The following is a 26,907-nucleotide window of genomic DNA, read 5'->3' as shown; positions in this document are numbered from 1 at the left end:
TCTCATCGTTGTCGGTGATCAGGCCTAGCACTGTTGTGTCGTCTGCAAACTTAATGATGGTGTTGGAGTCGTGTAAGCCTGTTTTGTGTAAGCATGTGCAAAATATGACCAAGGGTCAAAGGAAAGCCAAAATTCCCTCTTCCTTCAGTTTGGCTGTCCTGACAGTTTTGATAGTTGAACAATGTATCTGATTGAACTTACCTTTGTTTTAGTCTTCCCTTTTCTTAACCTCAGCTGTGACCCTTCTCATGTTAATAGGCTGAACCCTTCACTAGTTTCCATCTAGACTTTAACAAACTCCACCTTGCAGACTACTTTCTCTGAGGCGTTACTTCCCCAGGCACTCAAACTACTGTTAGGAGCCTGGGTTTCCGAGGCTACAGCAGACTAGAGGAATATCCTGCTGAAGTAGGTAGAAGAAGCAGTGATAATGTTGACGTCAGTGAAGGATCAACTAACATGAAGTCATCTTCCAACCTGAGCAGATGAAGAGTCCTGACGAAAGAAGAATGAAACCTAAGAAAACAGAGATGGGAAGGATGATGTCAACATGCGGAGTTACAGACCTTAACCAGGGATTACCTTAGTTTGAGTCTGCCTGATGCAACCTGTGTGTTCTCTCTTTTAGATTACTTTATTGGCATAGCGTTATTGGGATCATGTCTGTGTATCATATCTGTAATCTAACAAGGCAATCGAATACAGAACGTTGTCAGGTCAAAAGCATTGTAGTGTGTGAATGTGATGCATGCAATTGATATTGTGTGGATGAATGTTTTTATATTAACCTGTATGAAAACTGCACAAATGTTCTGAGTGTATAGAGATACTCCTAGTCCAGAGCAGAAATAATCTTGACTTGGCGGGGGGGGGGGGGGGCTTCAGAAGTGAGTGAGCCTTCACCCACAACCTCCCATCCCATTCCCCAACCCCACCCATCCAAAATGTCTCCGTCCAACCACCTCCCATTTAGGCCTGGCTCGTGGTCAGCGTTCCAATTCATCCCAAATGGGGTTGTGGTCAGTGCTCTGTGCAGGCCAGTCAAGTTCTTCCACACCGATCTCGACAAACCATTTCTGTATGAACCTCGACTTGTGCACGTAGGCATTGACATGCTGAAACAGGAAAGGGCCTTCCTCAAACTGTTGCCACAAAGTTGGAAGCACAGAATTGTCTAGAATGTCATTGTATGCTGTAGCATTTAGATTTCCCTTGACTGAAACTAAGGGGCCTAGACCGACCCATTATTCCTCCTCCACCAAACTTTACAGTTGGCACTATGCATTAGGGCAGGTAGCGTTCTTCTGGCATCCATTGGAAAACCTCCCTGGTCTTTGTGATTGTGTTTGAAATTCACTGCTCAACTGAGGGACCTTACAGATAATTGTGTGGGGTACAGAGATGAGGTAGTCAAAAAAATCATATTAAACACTTGCACACAGTGAGTCCGTGCAACTTGATTAACAACTGTGACTTGTTTATTTAGGCTTAACAAAGAGGTTGTATAATTTTTGACTCAGTACCGTTCAGTTTTTTATTTATTCGAATTTTGTCCCAAAACATAATTCCACTTGGACATTATGGGGTATTATTGTGTGTAGGCCAGTGACATAAAATCTCAATTTAATACATTTTAATTTCAGGCTGTAACACCACAATGTGGACAAAGTCAAGGGGTGTGAATACTTTCTGAAGGCACTGTATATGTTTTGTATGTATGTGTTGGGCTTTATAGATTGTTTATTGGTATGAGTTGGGCTTTCGCTGAGATTATTTCTTTACAAGGTCAAGTGTATTTGTCCAGGCCTCTGTTCCTTCACTAGTACCATTCATTATCGCTGTCGATTAATTCTAACTTTATCACTTCGAATAGTAACTGTATCCGCAGGTGAATTGGAAGAGAGTGAAGTAATTGCCATCTAAGAGCCAACATATTTTTGAAAGTCTCTGATTAAATTAGCTGTAATTGTCTCTAATTAATTGAGAGATTCAAGGAGCTATCATTAAGTAACTTAGTAGATGCAAAGCATTGCCTATTTACATTCATGCACTTCAAAATAAATGTTGTAACTTTGTCCCAAAAGCATTTAATTGCAGGGCAGTTCATCCATCATCTGAAAGAATGTGCCTAACTGATTCTGGGGATAAAGTTGGGAGTTGTGGGCCAATTTTATCGTAAAACATTTCCTTGGTATTAAATACAGTCTGAACAAATGTAAAATCTATAAATTGATGGTTTGGATTACGGGATGCCAGGGTCATATTGTTCCGTATTCTGTTCCACTTAAAGGGTTGTTCAGATTCAATTAGAACTGTGGACCATATTTTTTTAATGGCTAGCTCAGAATATGAGCTTTCCAAAAGTTGTTTATATATTATAGAGATCAGTCCTTTCAGGAGCCTAAAGAATGTATTTATAAATCCCATCATTGGATGGTTCAGTAGTTGGGTTTCCAAAGGGACTCCATAGGCCAGTATAGCTGACCCAAATTGTAAATATAGAAAAAAGGAGTTGTAAAATGTTCTCAAACCATTACTGTCCATGATATCGGCAAGGGTACAGATTCTACATGGATAATCCTACGTCTTTCTCTCTTTGTAATTTCAAAACTGCACTGTTTTATCCCAATGGCCAGAAGGAGGACACATGGGAAGCATTGAACTACAGAACTGTCACCGTGGCAATTTATTCATTTTGACAATAGGTATTCTGCTGGTTAAAGCAACTGGGTTAGTCCATCTACATAGGTCAGATTTAATTGAGTTGAGCGTTCTGTGAAAGTTTCTGCCATTGGTTTTATAATTGGAAATATATCTACTCCCAAATATTTAAAACGAGAAACGATTGGGATTCCATAAGTAGAGATGGAGTCCTCCATCTGGGTCTTCAGAGGCACTAGTGCTGATTTGGTTAGATTCATTTTATACATGATATTAAACTGAATTGATTTATGGCAGGGGTGACCAGACTTTTTAGTTACATAGGATCTACTTTTTCCACCCTCTTCCTAATGTGGTCTACCCCCCCCCCCCCCCCCCGCCAATATTAAATAACATTTCAACTTATTGATTGGATGATTTGCACTGCATGCTGACAGCTATGTTTTGAATGGCAGATCAGACACACACATTTTGAATTTATTGTGGTGAAAAAATAATCTTCCTCCCACTCACTGTGAAAGTGGTAGATTTTCGGTTTGCTGCTTGGTCCAGCAGTCATTAAAAACATAACCACAACTTCATAAAAAAAAAAACTACCACTGGAACAATAAAGAATATTCTGGTACAGGTCTCGCAAGCATGGAAATGTAAACGTACTAACTGCAGACGGTTGCTATGGTAGTGACAGTTTGGAAAATAAATGTAGCAACTATAGTGCCACGGGTTGGTCCAATTTTATGTAAATCAAGCACTTTTAAATATAGTTTGGCTGTGCAGTACTATTCAAGAAAGAAGCTAACCTGTAAGCAAAACATACGGTGCTTCAGAACTGTGGACCTCATTATTTTTAAGCGGACTCAATGGTAATGCTGTGAATACATTTTGAAAACTTTTATGTGGTCTACTAGACCCCATTGGTCCTGGGCACCAATGACTTATGGTCTTCAATGCGATTTGAGATACATTGTCTAGATATAGTAAAATATTGTCTGTGTATAATGAGATGAAGTAATCAATAGATATGAGGGATATTGGTTTTATTTCCTTAGATTAATGGGTTCCATGTATAATAAAAAATAGCAAAGGAGAAATTGGATCACCTTGTCTGCTACTTCTAGTGATTCTGAAAGGAGCAGAGAAAATATTTCCTGTTACAACTATGACTGAGGGATTGGCATATCGTATTTTAATCATATTAATGAAATTGGAGCCAATTCCCATATGTTCCAAGACCGACCATAGATATGACCGTTCTAGTCTATCAAAAGTTTTTTTATGCATCGAAAGATAAAACAGCCCAAGGAGCTGTTGTTTCTGATGAAGCATTTAAGATATGTAATAGTCCACGGAGGTTATCCAAGGATTAAAAAATAAATAAAAAATGAACAAGCCCATTTGTTCCATGTGGACCAATTTGGGTAAGTAAATCTCGAGACGGGATGACAACATTTTGAAAAACGGTGTTTATCAAAGTATCAAAGATAGGGGGCGATAGTGAGAACACTGGTTTAATATCTCTGTTTATCAAAGATAGGTGGCGATAGTGAGAACACTGGGTAGCACCCTTATTTTTTTAAATAAAAGCAACATTTGTGCTGTATGAACCTTTTTGTAAATGGCTGTTATTCATTTCGAGCAATAGCAATAGTTTGCCCAATTGATTTCAACATTTTAAATACCATCCCACCCATGTGATTTGCCTTTATTCATGCTATCCAATGCTCTTTTGAGTTCATTGATAGAGATTTGGGTTCTCAGTGAGGCGGCTTCCTCTATTGAGAGAAATTGTTCTTAATTCCTTTACAAAGAACTTAGTCTGGCTTGCTTTGGATTTAGAATGGTGCAAAGTTCTTTATAGAAGCGGGAGAATCTTTGATTTAATTTGGGTTCTGATAGTAATTCCTCTGTTTCAGATTCCATAGTTTCTATTTCAGCTAATTGATCATTACTGCGTAGCTTGTTGACCAACAAATGACTGGGACGATTACCGTGGAAGTAATGGTTGAGTCTAACTCGATGAATGGCCAATTCTGCTCTCTGTCTTACCAATAAATTAAGTTCTGTCTTGACTTTGGAAAATAGTAATTTATTTATTAATTTAACCTTTATTTAACTAGGCAAGTCAGTTAAGAACAAATTCTTATTTACAATGACGGCCTACCAAAAGGCAAAAGGCCTCCTGTGGGGACGGGGGCCTGGGATTAAAAAAATAAATACAAAATAAATATAGGACAAAACACACGTCACAACAAGAGACACAACACTACATAAAGAGAGACCTAAGACAACACCATAACAAGGCAGCAACACATGACAACACAGCATGGTAGCAACACAACATGGTAGCGGCACAAAAACATGGTACAAACATTATTGGGCAAAGTCAATAGCACAAAGGTCAAGAAGGTAGAGACAACAATACATCATACAAAGCAGCCACAACTGTCAGTGAGTTTCCATGATTGAGTCTTTGAATGAAGAGATTGAGATAAAACTGTCCAGTTTGAGTGTTTGTTGCAACTCGTTCCAGTCGCTAGCTGCAGCGAACTGAAAAGAGGAGCGACCTAGGGATGTGTGTGCTAATAGCTACCTGGTATGAAAAAAGTGTTTGAGAATGCTTTAACGCAGTTAAGATTTCCAATTCTGATTTATTTAATTTTTAATTGTGATTTATTCAACCCAGATGCAAATGCAGTTGCATTATTAAAAAAAAAAAAAAACTTTGGTGGCATCCCATACAATCTGGGGGTCATCACCCTGAATTTGTATTGATCAGTGTAAATGTATTTAGTTCAATTTCAAATTGATCACAGAATGTCGGATTTTGTAGAAATTAAACGTTGAAACGTAATCTTGTAGCTCTTTTAGGATATTCTGACATTTTGTAATTGGTAGTAGTGTCGTGTGTCACGAGAATTTTCTATCTCAATGGTTGAACTCGACTATCACTCAAGCTTTGACCAATTCCCAGAGGTTGTAAGGCTCTGGTTAATGAAGAATTAGACAAAGTCCCAGTCTGCAATAGATCACTTACAACCTTTATAGATCACTTATACTTTATTCAGAGAGCGCTCTGAAAATCATACAATGCACATAGCCTTTTATACCTCACATTTGGTTATATCATACACTTTATAAATGCCCCTCTTCTCTAACTCTGTCACAATATTCTACTTTGATAGCTCCTTCTGTCTAACCGGGTTCCTCTATCTTCATGTCTGCAACTGACAAGTCTAGCTCAAAACAGGAAACCTCTGTGGTTTTGCAGCGCCTAGCTTACTTCCCTTCTCGGAGCTCAGTCTCGCCTATTTCTTCAGAGAAATAGATCAACTTGTTTCCTACAAACCCTCAGAGACATGTTCCATCCGAACCGTCAATATTTCTCTAACCTACTTTGAGACACACTCACAAATGTTGAATGTTCCCTTCTGTTATTCAACATTAACTCAATAAACAAATGTTATTTACAAGTCTTCTCCAACAGATACATTGCTTATCAAATTCTGCAACATGTTTCAAACTCTGTTTTAGTAGAAAGTGTACTCGTTTGCTTTTGGATTATGTGCTCGCCTGGCATCAATGAGGTTGTAATCAGAGGGTATATGTTGGAGGGCCTGGATTGTAGTTGGTCTTATTAGATTTGTCCCGCATGTTCAAAATGGCATTCAATACATAGGATCATATGAATTTGGAGCGTACACAGTACAGTGATAAAGTCAGTTTCTGCATTCTTGGTCTTCGCCTTAACCCAATATGGTGATTTTTAGATTTCTTATTCATCATTATGGTTACACAATCAGTTTTGTTTGGGGCTGATGAAAAAGCAGTAATTTTGTACAAATGGTTCTGCTTTCAATGCGTGTCCTTATGGAGCAGGTGTGTTTTTGGAGCATTGCTATATCAATATGGTTTCTTGCTCAGATGTCACGACAGCTGGAACATGTGGTAGGACAATTTAGGCCTTTCAAATTCTAAAAGAGAACAGCTAGTGTTGCCATTGTTTTTCAGAAATGTTGTATTAATGATATAATTGTTATCTTTAGTGTTGATAAGCCCATGGATGTGTAACAAAAAGCAGGACCCACAGGGAAACTCGCCCATTGGTCGTTCCCACCCAGAAAACCCTCCCTGTAAACCCTCCCCAGTTCCCCCTGCCCTATCATTACACAGTTACTGCATGTGGCAGACATGGAGTCTCTTAAGCAGCCTCTTTTTTTAGGTCTTAAGGTATTACCAATTTAAAGTAAAGCATAAAATACGTAACAATTTTCAGACCTATTAGTGTTTAGTTAGCAGACTTGATGAGTTAGGGTGGGTAATTAAGACAAAAGGAAATATAAAAACAAATAGGATGCTGTAGGAGCAATATCTTAATCCATTGTCATGTATTATTAGCGTTATGCTTTATGACCTTAATTTGTTATAAGCGTCAAATGTCAATATACTAGTCTTATCCATTGTCACGTCCTGACCAGTATAAGGGTTAATTGTCATTGTAGTTTGGTCAGGACGTGGCAGAGGGTATTTGTTTTATGTGGTTCGGGGTGGTGTTTTGGAAAAAGGGCGTTTTGATTTAGTATTTCCGGGTTTTTGGTTTATGGTCTATGTTTATGTATTTCTATGTGGAGTCTAGTGAGTGTGTTTCTATGGTTGATTAATTGGGGTTGGGACTCTCAATTGAAGGCAGGTGTTTTCTCTTTGCCTTTGATTGAGAGTCCCATATATTAGGGTGTGTTTGTTTGTCATTTGTGGGAGATTGTTCTTTGTCTAGCATGTATGAGCCTGAGAAGACTGTCAGTATATCGTGAGTTTGTTTTGTTGTTTTTGGTAATCATTTTGAGTTAATAAATGTTCAAAATGAACAAAACCAGTCCTGCTGCATATTGGTCCTCCTTTTCCGACGATGATTTCGCCATATCGTCTGACGACGACGAAGTCCCTGACATCCATACTGAGAATGCTTCATATAATTCGCAATTGCGTTGTTTCTCACTAGTTAATTTTGGTACAGCCAGTCCTTTTATCTAATATCAGCTGTTGTCAATCACCTGAGGGTCTGAAAAGATGCTTCTCTTCCTCAAAAGTGTGCTGCGAATTCTACTACGTTGAAAGCCAAAAGGAGTTTAACATCCTGTCATTTTTAAGCATATCCAATATTTTTTTTTCTTCCCGATCCCAGGCTGTGTCATTACCGGCCATAACCGGGAGTCCCATAGGGTGGCGCACAATTGGCCCAGTGTCGTCTGGGTTAGGGGATGGTTTGGCCGTGGGGGTTTACTTAGCTCATTGCGCTATAGCGACTCCTTGTGGCGAGCCGGGCGCCTGCAGGCTTGACTTCGGTCGTCAGTTGAACGGTGTTTCCTCCGACACATTGGTGCAGCTGGCTTACAGGTTAAGCAAGCGGGTGTTAAGAGGCACAGTTTGGCAGGTCATGTTTCGGAGGACGCATGACTCGACCTTCGTCCTGTCCCTATCCTGTTTGGGAGTTGCAGCAATGAGACGATCGTAGTCACGAAATTGAGGAGAAAAAGGGGCTAAAAAAATGACAAAAATAAATAAATTTAAAAAATAATAATTCTTGCAGACGTGTTTAGAAAAGATACTAGAACGATTAGTGGAAGCAGGGTGGTAGCTCCACTCCCCTTTCTTTGCAAGTTACGGGCAAGTCTGTTGGCCAAATGTCCCCTCACCTTCTGAAATTTGAAAGATCGAACACCTATGAAATTTAGATTTATCCATCCGAAGTTGACGAAAGATGTGACAAAATCTGCACCCCGGAACAATGTTCCTCGTTAGTGGTCGCATCCCACAGTCTGTTGAAAGATGCTACGATACCAGTTATGTTACGTGCCTCCGTCCACGAGAGTAATATATGCTAGTCAGCCTGATTACCAAATAAAAACAACTGTACGGTGGTATATTTTCAACTCTCCAACCTGATGTCCTACTAAATATTTTTGTTAAGTTGTGGTTTTTGTCTTGCCTTGTCTCATTAGCTGATACTGTTTGATCTGGACTGTCCTTTGAGATTCGGAGTTAACTATAAAGGTGTTGTCCTACAGATTGTCCTGTACCTTCTTCCCAGAGCTAGACGTTATGGTTAAAGCCCTGAAAAATATGTAATCTATAAGCCTTGTGGTAACACTGTTAGTTCTCCCTCCACCCCCAGGTCTGAGTGCACTCATCGAGTGCCACAGTCACGGCCAGTCCCCCCTCTACCTCTGCCAGGTGTGTGAGTGTAAAGTCTTCCAAAACGGCATCATCGTCCATGTAACCACAGACTGCCACCGACTTTCCTACCTGGTAAGTAACAAGGAACCATCACTTAGATCATATGGAAAACCACATAACTAGTATTGGGAATTTTCCAGTACATGTGTGCACATTATACATCTTAGAGTAGTAAGCAGAATAAGTGCACTCTATATGTGTGTCTAGGTCATTAGGCTAAGGGAAGCTATTTCCTAGTCCAGTGAGGTTCATTAGATGTACGTTAGGAGCATAGGTTTGTATTACTTAAGCACCATTAGACATGCACCTGCCTTGGGAGTGTGCATGTCTGTTTATTTTGGTACCATTGCTATGGCCTCATGTTTACTGTTGTAGCATTGCTATGGTTACGCCACCAATGGAATGTGAAACCAAGCTAAAATTAGTACAAGGAAAATAGATAATGGGGGCTAAATGCCAGAGGGGATGAATCATTTACATAAAGAGGAGTTACTATGTGTGTGACGATAGGTTGAAAACTGGATAAAAAGTGTGTGCCGAGGCTGGAAAGTCAGTTGATCCGTGGACCAGCTCGGCTTGTTACTTTGTAATAGTCTATTTGAACTCATAGGCTCCGGTATTTGAGAAATATTATTGACTGAATATTTCCATGATACTAGTTACTCCGAGTATAAGGTGGTTAGACACTTATAAGGTATATACAGTGCATTCGGCAAGTATTTAGACCCCTCAACTTTTTCCACATTTAGTTACGTTGCAGCCTTATTCTAAAAGTGATAACATCGTTTTTTTCCTTCATCAATCTACACACTACCCCCATAATGTCAAAGCAAGAACTGTTTTTATTCATTTATTTATTTGCAAATGTATTACAAATAAAAAACGGAAATATCACATTTACATACAATGCCTTGCAAAATTATTCATCCCCCAGGTTGCATTACAACCTGTAATTTAAATAGATTTTTATTGGGATTTCATGTAATGGACATACACAAAATAGTCCAACTTGGTGAAGTGAAATGAAAAATATAACTTGTTTCAAAAACTTCTAAAAAATAAAATATGGAAAAGTGGTGCGTGCATATGTATTCACCCCCTTTGTTATGAAGCCCCTAAATAAGATCTGGTGCAACCAATTACCTTCAGAAGTCCCATAATTAGTTAGATTGCACACAGGTGGACTTTATTTAAGTGTCACATGATCTTCACATGATCTCAGTGTATATATACACCTGTTCTGAAAGGCCCCAGAGTCTGCAACACCACTAAGCAAGGGGCGGCACCATGAAGACCAAGGAGTTCTCCAAACAGGTCAGGGACAAAGTTGTGGAGAAGTACAGATCAGTGTTGGGTTATAAAAAAGTATCCAAAACTTTGAACATCCCAAGGAGCACCATTAAATCTATTATTAAAAAATGGAAAGAATATGGCACCACAACAAACCTGTCAAGAGAGGGCCGCCCACCAAAACTCACGGACCAGGCAAGGAGGGCATTAATCAGAGAGGCAACAAAGAGACCAAAGATAACCCTGAAGGAGTTGCAAAGCTCCACAGCGGATATTGGAGTATCTGTCCATAGGACCACTTTAAGCCGTACACTCCACAGAGCTGGGCTTTATGGAAGAGTGGCCAGAAAAAAGCCATTGCTTAAAGAAAAAAAGAAGCAAACCTGTTTGGTGTTCGCCAAAAGGCATGTGGGAGACTCCCCAAACATATGGAAGAAGGTACTCTGGTCAGATGAGACTAAAATGTTGCTTTTTGGACATCAAGGAAAACGCTATGTCTGGCGCAAACCCAACACCTCTCATCACCCCGAGAACACCATGCTGTGGGGATGTTTTTCATCGGCAGGGACTGGGAAACTGGTCAGAATTTAAGGAATGATGGCGCTAAATACAGGGACATTTTTGAGGGAAACCTGTTTGTCTTCCAGAGATTTGAGACTGGGACGGAGGTTCACCTTCCAGCAGGACAATGACCCTAAGCATACTGGTACAGCAACACTCGAGTGGTTTAAGGGGAAACATGTAAATGTCTTGGAATGGCCTAGTCAAAGCCCAGACCTCAATCCAATTGAGAATCTGTGGTATGACTTACAGATTGCTGTACACCAGCTGGAGCAGTGGCTAGATGTGCCAAGTGTATAGAGACATACCCCAAGAGACTTGCAGCTGTAATTCTACAATGTATTGACTTTGGTGGTGTGAATAGTTATGCACGCTCAAGTTTTTCGTTTTTTGTCTTATTTCTTGTTTGTTTCACAATACAAAATATTTTGCATCGTGAAAGTGGTAGGCTTCTTGTGTAAATCAAATGATACAATCCCCCCCAAAATCTATTTATTTCCAGGTTGTAAGGCAACAAAATAGGAAAAAATGCCAAGGGGGTGAATACTTACGCAAGCCACTGTAAGTATTGAGACTCTTTACTCAGTACTTTTGTTGAAGCATGTTTGGCAGTGATTACAGCCTCAAGTATTCGTGGGTATGACACTACAACCTTGGCACACCTGTACTTGGGGAGCTGCTCACATTCTTCTCTGCAGATCCTCTCAAGCTCTATCAGGTTGGATGGGGAGCGTCGCTGCACAGCTATTTTCATGTCTCTACAGAGATGTTCGATCGGGTCAAGTCCGGGCTAAGTCCGGGCTCTGGCTGGGCCATTCAAAGACATTGAGTCTTGTCCCGAAGCCACTCCTACATTGTCTTGGCTGTGTGCTTAGGGTTGTTGTCCTGTTGGAAGGTGAACCTTTCACCCCAGTCTGAGGTCCTGAGCGCTGTGGAGCAGGTTTTCATCAAGGATCTTCCTGTTCTTGGCTCTATTCATGTTTTCCTCAATCCTCACTAGTCTCCCAGTACCTGCCGCTGAAAAACATCCCTGCAGCATGATGCTGCCACCACCGTGCTTCACCGTAGGGATGGTGCTAGGTTTCCTCCAGACGTGATGTTTGGCATTCAAGCCAAAAAGTTCAGTCTTGGTGTCATCAGAACAGAGAATCTTGTTTCTCATGGTCTGAGAGTACTTTAGGTGCATTTTGGCAAACTCCAAGCGGGCTGTCATGTGCCTTTTACTGAGGAGTGGCTTCTGTCTGGCCACTCTACCATGAAGGCCTGATTGGTGGAGTGCTGCAGAGATGATTCTCCTTGTGGAAGGTTCTCCCATTGCCACAGAGGAACTCTGGAGCTCTGTCACAGTGACCATCGGGTTCTTTGTCACCTCCCTGACCAAGGCCCTTCTCCCCCAGTTGCTCCGTGTGGCCAGCTCTAGGAAGAATCTTGGTGGTTCCAAACTTTTTCCATTTAAGAATGATGGAGGCCACTGTGTTCTTGTGGACCTTCAATGTTGCAGACATTTTTTGGTGCCCTTCCCCAGATCTGTGCCTCGACACAATCCTGTATCGGAGCTCTACGAACAATTCCTTCGACCTCATGGCTTGGTTTTTGGTCTGACATGCACTGTCAACTGTGGGACCTTATGTAGACAGGTGTGTGCCTTTCCAAATCTTGTCCAATCAATTGAATTTACCACAGGTGGACTCTAATCAAGTTGTAGAAACATCTCAAGGATGATCAATGGAAATAGAATGCACCTGAGCTCAATTTCAAGTCTCATAGCAAAGGGTCTGAATACTTATGTAAATAAGGTATGTTTGTTTTTAATACATTTGTAAAATTGTGTAAACCTGTTATCGCTTTGTCATTATGGGGTATTGTGTGTAGATTGATGAGGGAAAAAAAATATAGACATTTTAGAATTAGGCTGTAACTTAACGAAATTTGGAAAAAGGGATGTGGTCTGAATACTTTATTAATGCACTGTAAGTACCAGGTGACTAGTCGCTCCAAGTATATAGAGTAGTAGGTAGCGTTGTAGTACTCGAGTCCGGTCTTGAGACCACATATTGAGTGTCTCGTCGGATACATTTGTACTCGGTCTCGGACAGTGAAGACTCGTAGTTTTTCACTTCACTGGTCTCAGGAAGAAATTATCAGCTTCCATTCAGTCAGCGCATACAACCACTTCGACAGGCCAAATATATACACTCCTTTCTTCAACCATTCATATCTTAAGTCTATCTATCTAGACATGTTTGCGCAGTGGCGAACCTATTGGACCCTCAGTGTGTGACAGGTTAGTACAGTGGTGAACCTATAGGTCTTCAGTGTGACAGGTTAGTACAGTGGTGAACCTATAGGTCTTCAGTGTGTGACAGGTTAGTACAGTGGTGAACCTATAGGTCTTCAGTGTGTGACAGGTTAGTACAGTGGTGAACCTATAGGTCTTCAGTGTGTGACAGGTTAGTACAGTGGTGAACCTATAGGTCTTCAGTGTGTGACAGGTTAGTACAGTGGTGAACCTATAGGTCTTCAGTGTGTGACAGGTTAGTACAGTGGTGAACCTATAGGTCTTCAGTGTGTGACAGGTTAGTACAGTGGTGAACCTATAGGCCTTCGGTATGTGACAGGTTAGTACAGTGGTGAACCTATAGGTCTTCAGTGTGTGACAGTTTTGTGATTCTGAAAGGACCGTAATACCAGCGCACTAATGTAGGAGGGTACACTTTTTGTAAAACACAAAGAGCCAGTGCTCTAGTGGAGGGTTACGCAGGTATAAGCCATTTTTCAATGGGCATTGCGTATACTCACTACTTGATCCCCACAGATGCGTATCAAAGTAGTGTAGTGGAGGTGTATGACTTATCAATTATGTAGTACAATAGAGAAATCATTCATAAAGTTGCCTACACAATTGCAAAGCACGTGAAATATATTGACATGGGTGCTGCACACACAGCCAAGTTTCAGTGGAATATAATTTGCAGGCAGCAAGAGCGCAGCTCAACTGGTTTTGACATGGAGCAGCTCACAGAATAATGACTTCGGTAGCCAGTAGGGTAGGAAATACGTTTCAACTTACGCTGTCTACCAGTAAATGCTAATTAAGGTAACAATGGGTATGCAAACCAGCTATTGAAACAGTTTGGTCCGAAGTGTTGGTTAGTAGGCTATTTGTGATAGCCAATTCTGTCATCATGAGCTGTTTGCATCAGAGGCGTAGGCATGGGTGGGCCTGGGTGGACACAGGTGTGATTTTGAGAGTGAAAAAAAACTGGGTTTTTCACACAGGGTGCCTTTTCTTCGCTGGGTGGGCCATTTTGGGGTATTTTTGGCAAAATGTGAGTTTAATCACTTCTCCAGACACCACTGCATAGGGCTGATGGAAAGACCGCAGTCACACACTGCATGATGTTCAAGGATAAGCAGTCCATTCACATGAACATAATAAGCCAGTAGGTCCCAATCATAAGAATACAAAAACACAACCAATAGGCTAAGCATTTCCCAATCGAAATGTACAACTATTACTTCCCATTGCAAAAAAACTAAAACATTTTACATTTAACACACAAAGTAACCGGTGACCTAAAGTTTAAATGCAACAAGGTTTCACACACAAGTTATTTTCAAAAAGATGGCTAACAGCAGGCAATCTGCAATAAAAATGTCTCATTAAAACTCACTAGTTGATCATTTGAAACTTAACCTTTGCCTTCTATCTAGCTTCCGATGGCCTAGCAAATGGCTGACTTAGATAGCTAGATTTATCTCCCCAGAGACCAGCAAAGAAAAATCCAAATTAGATTTATTTTTGTTCTTTCCTTTCCAACTAAAACGGAAGAGATTAAATCAGAGCATAATATGAAATATAATTATTATAATTATTTTATAAATCCTGAGCCTTTCTCAGAATGTGTAGAAGGCCCGTTGCTCCTACTGTTTGGGGTTAGTAATAATTTGTACGGTGGCTCTATTTTCCCTCAGAATGCATTTTTTTCACCATTCTGAATGTCTAAAGAATCCATATTTTATTTTGAAATATATGAACACAAAAATACTGGACAGTTTGAGCTCTTACCATGGTCTTGAATTGGATTTGCATTTTTCTGGTCTCAGTCTTGACTGTGTCTCAGTCCCCTTGTCCCCCTCCTCGGTATTGGTCTTGAATCGGTCTCGCTTTAGCTGGTCTCGAACACAACACTGGTAGTAGGTGAATAGTCACTCAGATTATATAAATACCAGAGCCCGGTTGCATTAAACATCTTAAAAGTTAAGGAATAATATTCCCTTACCCAAGGGAATTGTTTAAAGGCGTAGCTTAGAGCCCCTCAAATATTTCCTTAGGTAAGGGCATAGTTAAGGGGCTTTACGGTAGTTTGAAGGCATGCATGACAGAAAGAGAATCTGGTTACCATGGAGATGGCCTGATTCACTGACTAAACGTCTCATCAAAGAGATCCCTTTAATTTTGTGAGATAGCAAAATAAAACTTATACAATCAAGACAGGATAACCAAATTGCTTCAGAAGATAAAAAACATGTTTCTTGCAGAGGATTGTGCCATGGATTGTGCACCTTCCATTGTTTAGCTAAATAGCTAGCTGGTTGATGTTTTCCTTGTGTAACTAGAGCAGATGAATCAATGTATTTATAAAGCCCTTCTTACATCAGCCTGAAACCCCAAGCAATGCCGGTGTAGAAGCACGGTGGCTAGGAAAAACTTCCTAGAAAGGCAGGAACCTAGGAAGAAACCTTGAGAGGAACCAGGCTATGAGGCGGGGCAGTCCTCTTATGGCTGGGCTGGGTGGAGATTATAACAGAACATGGCCAAGATGTTCATGTAATCACAGTGGTTGTAGAGGGTGTAACAGGTCAGCATCTCAGGAGTAAATGTCAGTTGGCTTTTGAGAGAGAGAGAGAGAGAGAGAGCGAGAGAGAGAGAGAGATTAAATTCACACAGGACACTGGATAAGACAGGAGAAATACTGCAGATATAACAGACTGACCCTAGCCCCCTGAAACATAAACTATTGCAGCATAAATACTGGAGGCTGAGACAGGAGGGGTCAGGAGACACTGTGGCCCCGTCGAACGATACCCCCAGACAGGGCCAAACAGGCAGGATATAACCCCACCCACTTTGCAAAGCACAGCCCCCACACCACTAGAGGGATATAAACAGACCGCCAACTTACTACCCTGAGACAAGGCTGAGTATAGTCCATGAAGATCTCCTCCACCGCACGAGCCTGAGGGGGCGCAAAACCAGACAGGAAGATCACGTCAGTGACTCAACCCACTCAAGTGACACACCCCTCCTAGGGACGGCATGGAAGAGCCCCAGTAAGCCAGTGACTCAGCCCCCGTGATAGGGTTTGAGGCAGAGAATCCCAGTGGAGAGAGAGGAACCAGCCAGGCAGAGACAGCAAGGGCGGTTTGTTGCTCCAGTAAGGAGCAACAAGGAGTAAGGAGGCCTGCACACTCCTGGGCCAGACTACACTCAATAATAGGACCTACTGAAGAGATGAGTCTTCAATAAAGACTTAAATGTCTAGACCAAGTCTGTCTCACATGGATAGGCAGACCATTCCATAAAAATTAAGCTCTATTGGAGAAAGCCCTGCCTCCAGCTGTTTGCTTAGAAATTCTAGGGACAGTAAGGAGGCCTGCGTCTTGTGACCGTAGTGTATGTGTAGGTATGTACGGCAGGACCAAATCAGAAAGATGGGTAAGAGCAAGCCCATGTAATGCTTTGTAGGTTAGCAGTAAAACCTTGAAATCAGCCCTAGCCTTAACAGGAAGCCAGTGTAGAGAGGCTAGCACTGGAGTAATATGATCAAATTCTGGGGTTATAGTCAAGATTCTAGCAGCCGTGTTTAGCACTAACTGAAATGTATTTTGTGCTTTATCTGGGTAGCCGGAAAGTAGAGCATTGCAGTAGTCTAATCTAGAAGTGACAAAAGCATGGATTATTCTTTTCAACATTTTTGGACAAAGTTTCAGATTTTTGCAATGTTACGTAGATGGGTAAAAACTGTCCTCGAAACAGTCTTGATATGTTCGTCAAAAGAGAGATCAGGGTCCAGAGTAACGCTGAGGTCCTTCAGTTTTATTTGAGATGACTGTACAACCATCAAGATTCAACAGAAGATCTCTTTGTTTCTTGGGACCTAGAACTAGCATCTCTGTTTTGTCTGAGTTTAAAGTAGAACATTTGCCGCCATCCACTTCCGTATGTTTGAAACACAGGCTTCCAGGGAGGGCAATTTTGGGGCTTCACCATGTTTCATCGAAATGTACAGCTGTGTGTCGTCCGCATAGCAGTGAAAGTTAACATTATGTTTCTGAAGGACATCACCAAGAGGGAAAACAATAGTGGTCCTAAAATGGAGCCTTGAGGAACACCGAAATTTACAGTTGATTTGACAGAGGACAAACCGTCTTAAACAAACTGATATCTTTCCGACAGATAAAATCTAAACCAGGCCAGAACTTGTCCGTGTAGACCAATTTGGGTTTCCAATCTCTCCAAAAGAATGTGATGATCGACGGTATCAAAAGCAGCACTAAGGTCTAGGAGCATGAGGACAGATAAAGAGCCTCGGTCTGACGCCATTAAAAGGTAATTCACCACCTTAACAAGTGCAGTCTCAGTACTATGATGGGGTCTAAAAACAGACTGAAGCGTTTCGTATACATTGTTTGTCTTCAGGAAGGCAGTGAGTTGCTGCGCAACAGCTTTTCTAACAGTTTTGAGAGAAATGGGAGATTCCATATAGGCCAATTAGTTTTTTTTATATTTTCTTTGGCAATTTTTTGGGCCTTCCTCTGACACCGCCTGGTATAGATGTCCTGGATGGCAGAAAGCTTGGCCCCAGTAATGTACTGGGCTGTACACACTACCCTCTGTAGTGCCTTGCGGTCGGAGGCCGAGCAGTTGCCATACCATGCAACCAGTCAGGATGCTCTTGATGTTGCACTTTTTGAGGGTCTGAGGACCCATGCCAAGTCTTTTTAGTCTCCTGAGGGGGAATAGGCGTTGTCATGCCCTCTTCACGACTATCTTTGGTCCATGATAGTTTATTGGTGATGTGGACACCAAGGAACTTGAAGCTCTCAATCTGCTCCACTACAGCCCTGTTGATGAGAATGGGGGCCTGCTCGGTTCTCCTTTTTCTGTAGTCCACAATCTCCTTTGTCTTGATCACGTTGAGGGAGAGGTTGTTATCCTGGCACCACACTGCCAGGTCTCTGACGACCTCCCTATGGGCTGTCTCATAGTTGTCGGTGATCAGGTCTACTACTGTTTTTTCGTCGACAAACTTAACAATGGTGTTGGAGTCGTGCTTGGCCATTCAGTCGTGGGTGAACAGGGAGTACAGGAGGGGAATGAGCACGCACCCCTGAGTGGCCCCTGTGTTGAGGATCAGCGTGGCAGATGTGTTGTTACCTACCCTAACCACCTGGGAGCGGCCCGTCAGGAAGTCCAGGATCCAGTTGCAGAGGGAGGTGTTTAGTCCCAGGGTCCTTAGCCTAGTGATGAGCTCTGAGGGTTCTATGGTGTTGAACGCTGAGCTGTAGTCAATGAATAGCATTCTCACGTAGGTGTTCCTTTTGTCCAGGTGGGAAAGAGCAGTGTGGAGTGCAGTAGTGATTGCATCATCTGTGGATCTGTTGGGGCGGTATGCAGTGGGTTTATGGAGTGGGTTTATGGTGTTGATGTGAGCCATGACCAGCCTTTCAAAGTGCTTCATGGCTACAGAAGTTAGTGCTACGGGTCTGTAGTAATTTAGGCAAGTTACCTTGGTGTTCTTGTGCACAGGGACTATGGTGGTCTGCAAGAAACATGTTTGTATTATAGACTCAGTCGGGGACAGGTTGAAAATGTCAGTGAAGACACTTGCCAGTTGGTCAGCGCATGCTCGGAGTACATGTGGTGATCCGTCTGGCCCTGCGGCCTTGTGAATGTTGACCTGTTTGAAGGACTTACTCACATCGGCTACGGAGATCGTGATCACCCAGTCGTCCGGAACCGCTGATGCTCTCATGCATGCTTCAGTGTTGCTTGCCTCTAAGCGAGCATAGAAGTTATTTATCTTGTCTGGTAGGCTTGTGTCACTGGGTAGCTCGCGGCTGTACCGTAAAAGTTTCCAAGCCCTGCAAGCCTTCCGAGTGTCGGAACCGGTGTAGTGCGATTCAATCTTAGTCTTGTATTGATGCTTTTCCTGTTTGATGGTTCGTTTGATGGTTTGTCGGAGGGCATAGTGGGATTTCTTGTAAACGTCCGGATTAGTGTCCCGCTCCTTCAAAGCAGCAGCTCTACCCTTTAGCTCAGTAATCCATGGCTTCTGGTTGGGGTATGTACTTACAGTCACTGTGGGGACAACATCATTGATGCACTTGTTGATGAAGCCAGTGACTGATGTGGTATACTCCTCAATTCCATCAGAAGAATCCCGGAACATATTCCAGTCTGTGCTAGCAAAACAGTCCTGTAGCTTAGCATCGGCGTCATCTGACCACTTCCTTATTGAGCGAGTCACTGGTACTTCCTGCTTTAGTTTTTGCTTGTAAGCAGGAATCGGGAGGATAGAGTTATGGTCAGATTTGCCAAATGGAGGGCAAGTGAGAGCTTTGTATGCTTCTGTGTGTGGAGTAAAGCTGGTCTAGAGTTTTATTTGTATTTATTTTTTCTCTTGTTGCACATTTAACATGCTGGTAGAAATTTGGTGAAACGGATTTAAGTTTCCATGCATTAAAGTCCCCAGCCACAACGAGAGCTGCCTCTAGATGATCATTTTCATGTTTGCTTATAGCCTTATACAGCTCGTTGAGTGTCGTTTTATTGCCAGCATTTGTTTGTGGTGGTAAATAGACAGCCACTAATAATACAGATGAAAACTTTCTTGTTAGATAGTGTGGTCTACAGCTTATCATGAGATACTCTACCTCAGGCGAGCAAAACCTTGAGACTTCCTTAATATTAGATTTTGTGCACCAGCTGTTATTTACAAATAGATACAGACCGCCACCCCTTGTCTTACCGGAGGCAGCTGTTCTGTCTTGCCGATGGACCAAAACCCCGCCAGCTGTATATTATCCATGTCGTCTTTCAGCCACGTCTCGGTGAAACATAAGATATTACAGTTTTTAATGTCCCATTGGAAGGATAGTCTTGATCGGTCTTCATCCATTTTGTTATCCAATGATTGCACATTAGCTAATAGGACTGATGGTAAAGGGGGGTTACTCACTCGCCGTCGAATCCTTACAAGGCACCCCGACCTACGTCCTCTATCTCCGTCTCTTCTTCATGCGAATGACGGGGATTTGGGCATTGTCAGGTGTCTGAAGTCAATCCTTTACGTCCGACTCGTTAAAGAAAAAATTGTCCAGTACAAGGTGTGTAATCGCTGTCCTGATATCCAGAAGTTATTTTTGGTCATAAGAGACGGTGGCAGAAACCTTATGTACAAAATAAGTTACAAATAACGCGAAAAAACACACACACAATAGCATTATTGGTTAGGAGCCCATAAAACGGCAACCACCTCCTCCGGCGCCATTAGATGACCATTAAATCATTCGATTTGTAGTGAACTTTGAAGGACACATGGATAGTGGGGCACAGATTAGAGCGGAAAGGGAGGATGATTGGCAAGAATGCGCTTTTATTGAGCACCAGTTGGTATTTGGAGCATTACACCCGACCAAAATATTTTGAATATTATACTGAACAACAATATAAATGCAACATGCAACAATCTTAAAGATTTCACTGAGTCATATAAGGAAATCAGTCGTTTTAAATAAATTCATTAGGCCCTAATCTATCGATTTCACATGACAGGGTGTGTGTACAGCCATTGGTGGGCCTTGGAGGGCATAGGCCCACCCACTTGGCTGCCAGGCCCACCCACTGGGGAGCCAAGCCCAGCCAATCAGAATGAGTTTTTCCCCACAAAAGGGCTTTATTACAGACAGCAATACTGCTCAGTTTCACCAGCTGACCGATTGGTAATTAGTTTTAACAGTAGATTTCCCATTTTGTAGACTATTATTGGCCTCCAACAGCTCACCTTGGTAAATGGTTATTTGTTTATAATTGGTAAATTGGCCTTATTAAGAAAATTGTCTATCTTTCTTAGAATTTTTGTTTTCAGATTGATACACTTTGATCAAATGTTTTAAAGACAAATCCATTGTTATGCTAGCATCTGTGGTTTTAATGTTGTGGATGGTACGTTCCTCCTCTTTCTTAATTTGCCAAGCAAGCACTTTGACCTTGCTCAACTTATTGTTGTTTGGATTTCAGGGCAGCAGTCTCTGCAGAGGGGGGTGTTTTATTATGTTCTCTTCGAGATTCAAAGTGTTCAGCTGTAGAAATGTTGACACCCTTCAATCTAAACTGTGTTTTCATTCTAAGTTGTGGATTTAGAATGTTCTAGTATTTCTAATTCTGTATTGGTCTTCTTTTTCTTATGTGAAGAATAAGACATGATACAACCTCTCATAAATTCTTTAAGAGCTTCCCAGACAGTTGGGCGTACTTCATTATCTACATTTATTTCCAAAAAACATGTCTATCTGTGTGTTGAGATATGAGGTAAACTCCTTATCTCCAAGTAACATTGTGTTGAATCACCATGTCTTTGTTATTGGCATAGGAGGTTTAAGCTTAAACAATGGTTTATGGTCTGTAATTATTCCAGGAAGGCATTCACATTCAGAAACAGTCAATTAAATAAAACAGTTAATTCTTGAATATGAGTTGTGGACATGTGAGTAATAAGAATATTATATTTCAGTTTGATGTTGTATTTTTTTAATGAAACAACCAAATGTTGGCCTTTTACCAGGTCTGAATGTTTTTGCATGAATTGTTTATGAAAATAAATTTGGTAGCCTATGCAAAAAAATATAATATTCTGCCCATATGAACACATTTATTTGTGGCCATAACCTAAAGAACAACTACATGACTTAATGAAAAGCAGCAAATAGACACAAAATTGTTTCACATTCTTTTTAATAAAAAAACAATCAGGCAATGGGCTACACCTTCAGTTTCCCCGCCAAATAGGCCTACAAGGAAACTCGGGGTCTGTACGCAGTGTAGTACCTTCCACAATAGGTTTTGCTCCATAAAAATACATGTAAGCCATTAAACCAGATTACAATCAACTGGTCTCTAACAACCAGATACAGAGGTCTTTTTTCATGACATCACGGGAAAGATGTCATATTTTGGTTGTTATCTGGTCAGACATTTTTCTGGTTGCTAAAAAGATGCTGACAAAATGTATTTTCAAAGTCATTGCAACCAGTTTTGCTCTCTGTGTAGTCATAACCTATGAGAAAACACTACTGTAACAGTATTGTCATTTGTTTGTAGCGAAAGAAACCTTTTCCAATGATATGAACACCAGTCGCATTTACCTATGTATATTATATGTGTGCAAGGATGTCATGTTTTGTGCACCTTTCGAGTAATGTTGATTTATTGTGAATGCTTGTGGGTCGTTTCGTGTCAATTCAGCAAACCATCACACCCACCATATCAGATTGTTCTGAAATCTCTTCTGTAATTAGAAACAGATAAGTCTAGCATTCCTGCTACATTATTTTGTTTAAATTACATTTGATCTCTGAGAAATTACACTAATTGATTACACCCAAATTGGCCATTTTAATTTATAGGATTCCTATAATATTCAATAAATATAGTACCTAACATCCTATTTCGACCAAACTTCTTCCTAAAAATGAGTAAAACATGAGGAATAAAAACAATTGTCAATGCCACCCACATACCCCCCCACACTCTGAGTATTGTTTCTTCATACTATAATGTATTCCCAGTGAATTTTGATTTTCCCCCTGTTCAAATAAATTTGTCGTTGGAGTTGTTAGTACATTCTGATATTACCAGGAAGAATCCTCCACTCTCAATGTTAAAGGGATAGTTCACCAAAAATCCTAAAGGATGTATTGGTTTCCGTTCCGGTATTCGAATTTTCGCCCTTCATATCCAAATAATTTAGGATGATTTGTACATGAAGCGTAAAAATTCTAATATAGGTACCATTGACTGATATTGGATTTGTGCCACAAATGCAAAAAAGTTAGCGTTTGAAACAATGGGCAGGTAAACAAAACCAACGCATGGATTGCTGTCATAACTTTTTTATAGACAGCACCATCTAGTGGTCAGAATCTGGTCATATCAGGATGTATGATGGGACATAAACCTAATAACTACAATGACAAATTTCTCTGAAAAGGGGGGGGAAAAAACTATGACCAAATTCACTGAGAATACATAATATAGTATGAATAAACAATAGTGCCAGTCGCAGCTCTATATTTATTTATTTATTTAACCTTTATTTACCTAGGCAAGTCAGTCAAGAACAAATTTTTATTTACAATGACGGTCTAGGAACAGTGGGTTAACTGCCTTGTTCAGGGGCAGAATGGCAGATTTTTACCTTGTCACCTCGGGATTTGATCTAGCAACCTTTTAGTTACTGGCCCAATGCTCTAACCACTTGGCTAAATGCCGTCGGTATACTACTTGTCAGACAAGGAAAATGATACTGTATACTGGTTTTTGGGGTGGGGTTGGTGTGGGGGTCCGTGAGTGGCTTTATAACATTTTTGGGGATTCCTCATGTCTTACTCATTGTTAAGTACTATATTTATTGAATATTCTATGAATCCTAGCAATTTAAATCGCCAATTTGGGTGCAATCAATTAGCCTAATTGATCATAGATCTAATTATATTTCAACAAAATAATGTTGCAGGAATGCTAATCTTATCGGTTTCTAACTACAGAAACGATTTCAGAACAATCTGAGATGGTGGGTGTGAATCCTCTTTCTTGTACTTTTGAGTTGGAATGACCCATGTGGCGCGAGTATATACAATATATGGACTTATGTTAATGTGCTTGAGTGTCATCATGAAAGTGTGTGTGTGGTCTGCCTGTGTAATGTGTGTGTGTGTGTGTGTGGTCTGCCTGTGTAATGTGTGTGTGTGTGTGTGTGGTCTGCCTGTGTAATGTGTGTGTGTGTGTGTGTGTGTGTGTGTGGTCTGCCTGTGTAATGTGTGTGTGGTCTGCCTGTGTAATGTGTGTGTGTGTGTGTGTGTGGTCTGCCTGTGTAATGTGTGTGTGTGTGGTCTGCCTGTGTAATGTGTGTGTGTGTGGTCTGCCTGTGTAATGTGTGTGATGTGTGGTCTGCCTGTGTAATGTGTGTGATGTGTGGTCTGCCTGTGTAATGTGTGTGATGTGTGGTCTGCCTGTGTAATGTGTGTGATGTGTGGTCTGCCTGTGTAATGTGTGTGATGTGTGGTCTGCCTGTGTAATGTGTGTGTGATGTGTGGTCTGCCTGTGTAATGTGTGTGTGTGTGTGTGGTCTGCCTGTGTAGTGTGTGTGTGTGTGTGGTCTGCCTGTGTAATGTGTGTGTGTGTGTGGTCTGCCTGTGTAATGTGTGTGTGTGTGTGTGTGTGGTCTGCCTGTGTAATGTGTGTAATGTGTGTGATGTGTGGGCATGTAGCCTGCTTGAGTAACGTGATTGTGCCCGTGTGCCCATTGACAGAGGTCGCTGAAGACAGTGATTGTCCCCAAAGGGAACCAGCTCCATAAGAAGTTGAGGAGAGCTGCCTTGAAGCTGGAGAATACCATGGGATATGGAGAGGCTGAGGTTTGTGTGCTTGCATGCGGGGGGGATGGCGGAATATACAGTGCATTGGGAAAGTATTCAGACCACTTCACTTTTTCCACATTTTGCCTTATTCTAAAATGGATTTTAATGATGATGGATTTTAATAATGACAAAGCAAAAACGGTTATCTTTGGAAAATTTTGCAAATGTATAACAGAAAAAAAACATACCTTATTTACGTAAATATTCAGACCCTACGCTATGAGACTCGTAATTGAGCATAGGTGCATCCTGTTTCCATTGATCATCCTTGATATGTTTCTACAACTTGATTGGAGTCCACCTGTGGTAAATTCAATTGATTGGACATGATTTGGAAGGGAAACATCTGTTTATATATGGTCCCACAGTTGACCGTGCATTTCAGAGCAAAAACCAAGCCATGAGGTCTAAAGAATTGTTCATAGCGCTCCGAGACAGGATTGTGTCAAGGCACAGATCTGGGGAAGGGTACCAAAAAATGTCTACAGTATTGATGGTCCCCACAATTGCCATCATCATTCTTAAATGGAAGAAGTTTGGAACCACCAAGACACTTCCTAAAGCTGGCTGCACTGCCAAACTGAGCAATCGGGGGAGAAGGGCCTTGGTCAGGGAGGTGACCAAAAACAATAGTGCGAGTCACTGTTCCTCTGAAGATGGTTGTCCGTGGGGAAGGTTCTCCCATTTTTGCAACATTTCACCAATCAAGCCTTTATGGTAGAGTGGCCAGACGGAAGCCACTCCTCAGTAAAAGGCACATGACAGCCTGCTTGGAGTTTGCCAAAAGGCACCTAAAGGACTCTCAGACCAAGAGAAACAAGATTATCTGGTCTTATGAAACCAATATTGAACCCTTTGGCCTGAATGCCAAGTGTCATGTCTGGAGGAAACCAGGCACCGATCATCACCTGGCCAATAACATCCCTACAGTAAAACATGGTGGTAGCAGCATCATGCTGTGGGGATGTTTTTCAGCGGCAGGGACTGGGAGACTAGTCAGGGTCGAGGGAAAGATGAATGGAGCAAAGTACGGAGAGATCCTTGAAAACCTGCCCAGGACCTCAGACTGGGGAGAAGGTTCACCTTCCAACAGGACAACGACCCTAAGCACACAGCCAAGACAACACAGGAGTGGCTTGGGGACAAGTCTCTGAATGTCCTTGAGTGGCCCAGCCAGAGCCCGGACTTCAACCTGATCTAACATCTCTGGAGAGACCTGAAAATAGCTGTGCAGCGACGCTCCCCATCCAACCTGACAGCTTGAGAGGATCTGCAGAGAAGAATGCGAAAACTCACCAAATACAGGTGTGTCAAACTTGTAGCGTCATACCTTAGACGACACACGACTGTAATCGCTGCCAATGGTGCTTCAACAAAGTACTGAGTAAAAATTCAGAGTACTTATGTAAATGTGAGATTTTTGGGGGGGAGGAGGGGGAATAATTTCTACAAACCTGTTTTTGCTTTGTCATTATGGGGTATTGTGTGTAGATTGATGAGAAAAACAAAATGTGGAAAAGCTGAAGGGGTCTGAATACTTTCCGAATGCGCTAATATATATGTATGTACAGTTGAAGTCAGAAGTTTACATACACCTTAGCCAAATACATTTAAACTCAGTTTTTTCACAATTTCTGACATTTAATCCTAGTAAAAATTCCCTGTCTTAGGTCAGTTAAGATCATCAATTTATTTTAAGTATGTGAAATGTCAGAATAATAGTAGATAGAAATAAAAGCTGAAATAAATCATTCTTTCATCACATTCACAGTGGGTCAGAAGTGTACATACACTCAATTATTATTTGGTAGGATTGCCTTTAAATTGTTTAACTTGGGTAAAATGTTTCGGGTAGCCTTCCACAAGCTTCCCACAATAAGTTGGGTGAATTTTGGCCCACTTCTCCTGACAGGGCTGGTTTAACTGAGTCAGGTTGTAGGCCTCCTTGCTCCCACACGCTTTTTCAGTTCTGCCCACAAATTGTCTATAGGATTGAGGTCAGGGCTTTGTGATGGCCACTCTAATACCTTGACTTTGTTGTCCTTAAGCCATTTTGCCACAACTTTGGAATTATGCTTGGGGTCATTGTCCATTTGGAAGACCTATTTGCGACCAAGCTTTAACTTCCTGACTGATGTCTTGAGATGTTGCTTCAATATATCCACATAATTTTCCCTTCTCATGATGCCATCTATTTTGTGAAGTGCACCAGTCCATCCTGCAGCAAAGTACCCCCACAACATGATGCCGCCACCCCCATGCTTCACGGTTGGGATGGTGTTCTTCGGCTTGCAAGCATCCCCCTTTTTCCTCCAAACATAACGATGATGATTATGGCCCAACAGTTCTATTTTTGTTTCATCAGACCAGAGGACATTTCTCCAAAAAGTACAATCTTTGTCCCCATGTGCAGTTGCAAACCGTAGTCTGGCTTTTTTATGGCGGTTTTGGAGCAGTGGC

The 26,907-nt window shown here is 41.5% G+C and overlaps 1 protein-coding gene across 3 annotated transcripts in view; it reads left to right on the top strand.

Annotated features, from left to right (window-relative positions):
- The window catches only part of LOC106588723 (uncharacterized), a 92,177-nt gene that overhangs the window by 30,149 nt on the left and 35,121 nt on the right, over positions 1-26,907 (top strand). For all 3 annotated transcript variants that reach the window (XM_014177998.3, XM_082970188.1, XM_082970189.1), the window contains exons 31-32: positions 8,831-8,964; positions 24,340-24,444. In XM_014177998.3, coding sequence (XP_014033473.3) covers positions 8,831-8,964; positions 24,340-24,444 — 239 coding nt within the window. The remainder of the gene's footprint in view (positions 1-8,830; positions 8,965-24,339; positions 24,445-26,907) is intronic.

This window comes from Salmo salar, chromosome 27 (genome assembly GCF_965601325.2).
Source record: "Salmo salar chromosome 27, fSalSal1, whole genome shotgun sequence".
NCBI lineage: Eukaryota > Metazoa > Chordata > Actinopteri > Salmoniformes > Salmonidae > Salmo > Salmo salar.
This window is presented reverse-complemented; position numbering and strand designations above follow the sequence as displayed.